Source organism: Dromiciops gliroides, chromosome 1, assembly GCF_019393635.1.
Source record: "Dromiciops gliroides isolate mDroGli1 chromosome 1, mDroGli1.pri, whole genome shotgun sequence".
Taxonomy (NCBI): domain Eukaryota; kingdom Metazoa; phylum Chordata; class Mammalia; order Microbiotheria; family Microbiotheriidae; genus Dromiciops; species Dromiciops gliroides.
Window position 1 is genome coordinate 659,176,312 of NC_057861.1, and position 8,119 is coordinate 659,184,430.

The window sequence follows — 8,119 nt, forward strand, 5'->3', positions numbered from 1 at the left end:
AAAAGGCATGCAAGAATTAAATAGACCCATTACAGTTTTTAGATCTATTTGGAAAGAACCAAAGTGGTACCTTACTGAGTCAGAACTAGTCAAATTTACAGATCAAGGTGAAGGGGGCCTTTACAAAATGAAATTATGTCCCAGAGAACTTAAGCAAAAAGGTATACTACATACTTAAAACAGAATTTTCAATTTTTCTGTCACATAATTACAGGCCCAGAAAAAAATAATGGAACAGTCATTCATTTAAAATATTATAGGTTTATTTAAAACTTAATTCTCAACTCGAGTATGCAAAATACAAACTCCAACAAAATGTTCATTTTACTTTGTAGTTTACAAATATACAAAATAGAAGTTTGCTTAAATTTATATTACATATTTATTAGGTAAAGAACTATAGAAAAACATTTGTTCTACTTAAGGCATAGTTGGGGATAAAACATTACATTTATTGCACATTGAAACCACAGTGCATTATAGACTGTCTGCATAAATTTTTAAGAAATAAACCAGGTTTATTTACCTGACTTAGGTCATAAATGTAGATCGGAAGACAAAAATATATTTCCTTGTCAAATATGCAGCAGTTTGAGAACTTTGGCTTCCTTTTTTTGGTACCTTTAGAACCAACAGTCACTAAGCACCATCAATTAGGCTTTCAAAACATTTTCTGTACCTGAATTTCTTCCTCTTCTAACATAATAATGGCTTTTAGAAGGCAAAAAATACAAGATGATCTTTATACTTATATTGCATTGAAACACAATTCAAGGGAATGTAGGCTCCCCTCCCCCATACACAATCCATTTAACCCTGATATCCGTGACTTCCAGTCACCCCTTGGCATCTTGTAATCCAGGCGTATTCAAGTTGGATTCAGAAATGGAATGATAAGATCCAGTCACACACCACAAATCTGTCCTTTGATTTAAGTTCCTCATTTCTCCTGATTATCCATTTTCTTTTGACTCTTTGGAAGACTTGTTTTACCATGATTCCGTGTATATAGTGCTTTAGCTGGGTTCCTCCCTCAGTAGGAAGACAGTCATGTGAATACTGAATCTCATATGGCAGTATGGGTAAAAATCCTCTGCTTTGGATTAAAAATGCCTCTTCATGTGTAAGGCAAGGTGGTCAGACCTGGAAAATGCTCGGTCACATTTCTGGCACTGGAACGGGCGTTGACCAGTGTGTTTCCTGTAGTGGCGGGTAAGTTCATCAGAGCGGGCAAATTTCCATCCACAGCCCTCCCAGTCACAGTGATAAGGCTTCTCACCTATTAAAAGAACAGATTTTAAATCAATAATGTGAATTCAATGATTGAAAGGTGATCTACTTTCAATCTGTCTTAGACAGGAAATTGCTGAACTAGTTTGGAAGAAGGCATGAAGAAATCATCTACTCAGAATTAAAGGCTTCTTTTTCTAAACATAGACAATAAAGGCTTGTCCCTTAGCAAGTAAGAAGCAAGTTTTCTTAAAAGTTTCTATCCTATGCTTGTCATGATATGATGTAACCTTATTCACATATCCTATTCTACCTTTTCAAAACTTAATACATACACTCACTTCTAGGAAAAAGCACCATGAGTCCTAGTTTTATTATAAATTGCAAACAAGGAGTTTTTAATCATTCTCTCAGATTAAACCTAAGAACAATTCACAAAATTTCCAGGTTATATATTCTGAATAACACTCCTCCCTCCCCCAAATACATACAGAATAACCAGCTATCCAACTAATACTACACCAGGTGCAGGATAGAAATTACGTTTTGAAGTTGAGTTTGGTTGGCTTAGGACAACACAGACTTCAGAAATTTCAAAAAGAGGAATTTAATTTCCTATAATTTGAAGGTCTTCCTCTCTATTCTAAAGCAAGGGAGTTTTCATAAATTTAGGTCCTGTAGGAATTAGGTCTAATAGAGTCTTGAGGTATATTTTCTCCCATGCCTGTTTTCAAGTTCCTCAAATTTAAACTCTGAGTTATACTGACTTACTTTCTGGGAATGCCACTTATGAATGACATTTCAATGTAAACTTTTCATCAGTTCACAATTACTAAGAAAGTATTCTTTAAGAAGCCATAATCTTCACAGCAAGCAATTAATATTTGTATCTTGCCCTATAGATAATGTTGAATCCAGTTCAAGCTTAAATGTAACCTTATAAACACCAGCTGAAATATAACCTTGTAAACAAAGGAAAACTGAAAAATGAGTAGTTTAGAAAGTCTGAGGCAACTAGAGTTTCAGTTAGAAATTAGTGGGGGGCAAAAGGCTTGAATCACCTTTTAAAAAGATTCGACATAACAATGCATTAAAGGGATACAATTTCTTGATTACAAAAAATGATATTGGGATCAAGTTAAGATTAAGAAAGAGGAATCAAGACTAACTACTCATTTTAAGACATAAGTAGGAAGGATTAAACAGCTATACATGAATTTTAAAAATGTCAACAAACCCCCAAAAGTTCAGGAGTGTGTGATTGACTGTAACTTAAGCATCAGGATAGGGCAAAAACAACTACGGGGTAAGCTTACTTTTTCAGCATGTGCACTCTTTGTCACTCCTACCTGGATGAGCCAGGTCAGGAGATTTCCCCTCTCTTTTCTCCAATGTCCTACCTGTGTGGGTTCGAAGATGTGCCTTGAGATGAGAACTCTTGGTATATGTTTTCCCGCAGCCTGCATAATCACACGTGTGGGTGGCTGTCCTTTTCCTGGGCCATGACCTGCGCCCTCTCTTGGGTTTGGGTTCTTCTGGCATGCAACTCCCGGGTGGTATAAGCTCTAAAGGTGAAGAGGGTGGAGTCAGCATCACTCCTTGTACCAAAGGACGACCTGTTAAAGAAAGCTCTTCGATGAGAGCCATATAACCCTTAGACTGACCTTGATATTGGAGTGGAGTAACCTGGGGCTGCAGCTGGTCCGGCAGGAAAGGAGGATAGTTGGGTCCAGGGTGGTACCCAGGGGGTAGTGGCAATGGATGGCTTATCCCCTGAGGTGAAGGGTGGCAGTCCCTGCTGTTCATCAATTCCTCAGCAGTCAAGGAGGGGGTAGTCCTGCTGGGGAGAGGCCGCCCCAAGGGGAATTCGTGGGGCTGCGCTCTTTGGCCATTGCTGAGAGGTGGGCCACTGCCCAGGTGGGCCTCCATAGGCCTGCCGATAGTGCAAGAGGAGACGGCCTCTTGCTTGATCTTGGGACACATCCGAGGCCCTGTGCTATAGGGGGCCACGACCACAGGGTGGCTGCCGTCTGGGCTGCAAGAGGAGGGGTTGCCTTTGTTAACACTGATGATAGACTGACCATTGTACTCCCCCATGTTCAAGGTGGCTTTCACAACAAATTTCCCGTGCAGGCTGCCACCCGGAAGCTGCTGTTGTTGAATATACACAGGGTCCAAGTCAGGTCGCATGAGCTCGGCTACAAATCCACCTGAGGGAGACACGTCATTGATGTCGGCCAGGTTAAAGGGGGCGGCCGGAGGGGGTGCAGGTTCCCGGATGTAAAGAAGGCCGCCGCCCCCACCGTTGCTGGTGCTGTTGCTGCTTCCGCCCGGAGTGGTCGGGCCTCCAGACGCCCCTCCCGGGTCCCCAGCACCCCGCAGCTGGTAAGTGAAGCTGCAGTTGGCTGGGGGAGCGCTCGTAGGGCCGCTGCTCGAAGGGGAGGACGAGGCGGAGGCGGACGCTGAGGCTGAGGACACCACGGCTGCCGTGGCTGGTTCCTGGTGGATCAGGGAGTTGGAAAGAATAAAATCAAAGTCCAGCAAATCGTTGAACTCCTCAGCCTCTCGTCTGGCCAGGAGCGCAGGATTGTTGTTGCCTCCGTTGCTCTCCAGGTCGGCCGCCGCCACCGCCGCCGCCGCCGCCAAGTCGTAGGGGCGGCCGCTGAGCACTGAAGGAAGGCGTTTCATGTGGGACAGCTCCTCCCGCCACCGCTATGGGAACAGAGGCAGGAAGAGGCGCGCGTTACTGACCACCCCTGGCCCCGTCGGTCCCAGACCCACAAACGCGCACTGAACGCCAAAGCCTACATTTCACTGCTGTCCCTGGGGAGGCGCGACCGCGCCCTCCAACTCTGGCCCGCCAGGGGACGGGATTCCCTTGGATCAACTTTGCGCCCCCAGCCTTAGAAGCAAGATAACACCTTCTGCCTCTTCTCTCGCTCTTTCTCTTTGCCCACCTCCCCGGAGAAATGAGGGTACATAAAATAATTAGGCTTGTTCCTAGTCCTAGCAGCTAGTGGGAATTCCCTGGCACCTCGAAAACCGAGGGCACTCACAGCAGCCGCGGCCCGAGTCAACATCCGGGCGGAGGGCCGGGGTGTACAAAGATCTACTCCCGCCTCGGCTCTCCCTTGCTCTAACCTTCCGTGACATAAGGAGTAAGTTTTCTTGTCCACCCGAGGGCCACCAGCATCCCGTAGCCTTTTGGGTTCGGGCTTGCACGGACACGGACCCTTCTGCGCCCAGTTTCGTGCTCCCTGGGGCTCGGCAAGGCTCGGCTCCCCTCTCTGCTCCGGGGTTTGGGAGCTGACCTAACTACCTTTCGTTTCACGCCTACGGAGCACTGCACCGATGACTTGTGTGCAGGGCACTGGGGAAGTCTCACTACGCCCGTCCTGTATAAATACCCACGGCATACGCTCAGAGACGCGTACATGCACTTATACCGGCAAAGTAATAGTGTCACTTATTCGTATATGGGCTCAGACCACACACACACACACACACACACACACACACACACACACGCACGCACGCACACACAAACACACGCACACACAGAGTAGGGTCTTTCCGCGGCCCTGACAGCGGGTCGAATGTAGCTCTGTACTACGCCCCCCACCCCCACTCCACCCCTTAGCTAGAGACCCTCGGAGGCGGGGCTTACTAAGAGGGACTGGGGAGATTGGGGGGGGGGAGCCCCACAGGCCTCAGGCAGCCCCCGCCCTGGAGTCTCACAAACCCGGGGCTATTCTACTGGATCCCGGGGAAAGCCGGACCTCCAGGGCGCTGGGCGGACAACCCTTGCCAAGCTTAGCCCGCTTCCTCTCTATATGCCCCAAAGCCCCAGCCAACCTCGCCGCGCCCCGGCAGAAGGCCAAGCCCCTTTCCCATTGGCGCTATCCTGAGCATTCAGGTAGGCTTGGGACTCGAGCCCCGATTCCTCTCCACCAACCAGACCCACTTGCTCGGAAGCACCAGTAGTAGTGGCGGCGGTGGCGGCAGAAACAAGCTTGCAAAGCGCACCTGGCACCTTTCCCTGGCCCGTAGCATTAGGGAAGAGGGCAGGGGGTCGGGATACTCACATTGTTAGGGGCACCTGCTTGCCTCAGGACTTTCTCCTTGCCCGGCGTACCCGCTGCGAAGGTGGAGATGGAGGGTAGCAGAGTGCCGCTGAGAGCCATGTCAAACTCACCAGGTGGCTGCCTACGATCGAGACAAGGGAAGGGGAAGGGGAGCGGGGCGAGGGGGGGAGGGGGGAGAGAAGAACAGCGACAGAGGGATCAGCATCAGCCCCGGCCCTGAGGCTCACGCGCGCGCGCCTTTCCCAACCGCGGCCACTCTTGTCAAGCTCCGCTCCGCCCCGCCAGAAGTAGCAACGCCAAAGTGCAACCGATCCCATTTCCTCTTCTCTTCACATCCACCTTCCCCTTTCCCAAGGCCAGGCAGCCCGGCGTACTTACCTCATTAATCTAGGAGGGAAGGGAAGATCTCCCGGAGCCCGGAGCAGTCGGGGCAGTCAAGTTACCCAGTACGAGCAACAACAACAAGAAAAATCTCCCAGAATTCAAAAACGTAAAAAATAAAAACCAAGAAAAAAAACACCAAATAAACAAAAACCAGCTCTCCCAAGAACTTTAAAAAATTTTTGAGATGAAACAATTCTTTAAAATTCTTTTAAAAACAGGAAAAAAGTTGTAAACTTTTAAAAAATCCTTAATAAGCAGACGCGCGGGTGCTCCTCCGTTCCTTGGCCGGTAGCCCTGGATGCAGAGATTGTTTGCGGATGGGTGGGTGATGCCTTTGGGTATTAGCAGGGGCCACCGCCGCCGGAGATGCCGCACAGGGACGACGCAGCCAGGTAAGGCAGGCTGGAAGAGGAGGCGGTGGCTGTCAACAGCGGGACTGGACTCGCGGTGGCGCGAGGCGATTCCCGGGGACTGCGAGCTCGCGCCGTTGATGGCTGCCCCGCTGCCATGGGGAGCCGCGGCTGCTGAATGGAGAAGGCTGTGCAGGCGGAGCACTGGGGTGCTCGGATGGGAGGGGTGGGAGGTGTGGGGCGGCGGCAGGGGCGGGGGGCCTGGGTGGGGGGAGAGGGTTAAGAAAAAAGGAGGGGGCTTGAGGGTGGCGGGGGGAGGGGGGAGCTTCTCAGCGGGGCTCTCGGTCGCTGCCGCTGCCGCTGCCGCTGCCCCGGCTCCCCGCACGCGCCCTGCACTTGGGCTACTCCAAGGTTGGGAACTGTCAAGTCCCGAGCAGGTCCTACCTTACTTATAACTTTCTAAAATGCTCCTCCTCCCTCATCAAGGAGTATGCCCCACCCCTTTCCTCTCTCTTCCCCCGCCTCCCCGCCCCCCCTTTCCATCGCCGCCTCCCCCTCACCCCCCCCCACTCCGTTGCCATTGGAGCTAAATAAACAAACTGTGAACACGTGGGAGTGGGGGAGGTGCGAGCTAGGGGCTGGACGCGTGACGCCAGTGCAGCAGCTGGCTTGCAGGCAGCAGCTCTGACGCCAGCGGCTCCGGAGCAAGCAAGAGAGAGAGCGAGCGAGTTAGCGAGGGGAGGGAGGCAGGGAACTCTGACGGCGGCCGGCAGCCGGGCTACAGCCCCAGCCCCGTCCTGGAGGGGCGGAGGGGGGGCGGGGTGGAGGTGCGGAGGAGAGAGTGCCACTTCTCCCGTGGGGCAATATTTAAGGAGCAAATCACCCAAGACCGCATAAACTCACGTCCTCCCCCCTCCCCTTCTCTAACTCCCCTTGTTCTTCATTCAGACTCTGATTTTAGACGGGCAGCCGGAGCGAGTGCGCCCACGCCTGTCGCCCCCTAAGTTGGACTTTTGTATATAGCCAAGATGCCCATTCCTGCGCGAGTACATACACACACACACATACACACTCACACACACTCACACACGTCTGTAGCTCGCGCACACACAAGACATCCGTGCTATCTGTATAGAGAACCGTCACACTCGTGTGATTCATTTCGTTACCCTCCCCGCAACTCTCCCCCACCCCCCACCAAAACAAAACAACTTACCCTTCATGATTGAAGGAGATATGAGTTTTTTTTCATTTGTTTGCTCGGTAAATTGCTTTGCTGTTGGTCACTCGTTTCTCTCTTGGGGAGTGCGTAACGTTTAATCCTTGTCAGTGTGTCCCCTGGGTGCCCGGGAGCAACCCAGAGTCGCAGAAACTCAGAGTCTGAAGGGATCGTCTTGTCCCAGTTGTCATCTAGTCCTAGAGTGTCATCTAGTCCCAACCACACCTGAGTAGGAATTCCTTCTATGACATCTTGAGAAGCATAGGAGATAGCTGTGTCTTGAAATAGGAAAAGGGGAAATTGGAAACAGGCATTTTGAAGAGCATGTATACACATTTAAGCATGGAGAGAAAGGAAATGATTTATTCATTAAGGTGTGTACGAGAGTAGGGAGGACAACTGTGGTTCATGAAATGCCTTTCACCCAAGCATCACAAAGCACTTTACAAGCAAAACTATTCTTTTCACTTTAGAGATGAGGAAACTGAGTCACACAGAGGAGTGAACTCCCTGGCGAAAATGGAAAGTGGCCCCCGAAATTCCTCACTCTCCAGGTCAGTCCTTTCAAGGACCCTGTCACTGGAAGCTGCCAGAAGTTGTTTCAATGAAATAAATAAGAAGAATTTGATTTTGAAAGACTGGATAACTGCTCTGTCAGTGATAGCAGCCTGCCTCGGGCGGCAATGCCAACAAGCAAAATCAGCCATCCAAGGAAGAAGGAAAAGTTCACGCAGACCACAAGAAGAAAAGGAAAACGAGATCGTTATTTCTGCCGCTCCGACTGCCTCTTCTCTGGGTGTGATCAGTAATTTTCCAGGCAGGAAATGTATTCGCTAGCATCCTTTTCTTTA

General features: G+C 50.0%; 1 protein-coding gene across 3 annotated transcripts; it reads right to left on the reverse strand.

The window, feature by feature from the left end:
- Positions 1–266: 266 nt before the first annotated feature.
- KLF4 (Kruppel like factor 4) lies at positions 267–6,220 on the reverse strand. 3 transcript variants are annotated; one of them, XM_043975786.1, is made up of 5 exons: positions 5,694–6,220; positions 5,316–5,436; positions 2,895–3,942; positions 2,631–2,795; positions 267–1,279 (listed from the first exon to the last, which is right to left on the reverse strand). In XM_043975786.1, exons 1-5 carry the CDS (start codon positions 5,696–5,698, stop codon positions 1,104–1,106), a joined length of 1,515 nt encoding a protein of 504 aa, XP_043831721.1. In that variant the 5' UTR covers positions 5,699–6,220; the 3' UTR covers positions 267–1,103. The 3 variants fall into 3 exon arrangements, with proteins under 3 accessions (XP_043831721.1, XP_043831699.1, XP_043831710.1); XM_043975764.1 differs by having other exon boundaries at positions 2,631–3,942; XM_043975775.1 differs by having other exon boundaries at positions 1,190–1,279; positions 2,547–3,942.
- Positions 6,221–8,119: the final 1,899 nt, after the last annotated feature.

Excerpts from the sequence above, each read along its gene's own strand:
- KLF4 (XM_043975764.1), bottom strand. Across the intron at positions 3,943-5,315 it reads AAGCAGGTGCCCCTAACAAT|CGGTGGCGGGAGGAGCTGTC; the intron begins GTGAGTATCCCG and ends CTGTTCCCATAG. Across the intron at positions 1,280-2,630 it reads ACATCTTCGAACCCACACAG|GTGAGAAGCCTTATCACTGT; the intron begins GTAGGACATTGG and ends TTCTTTTAATAG.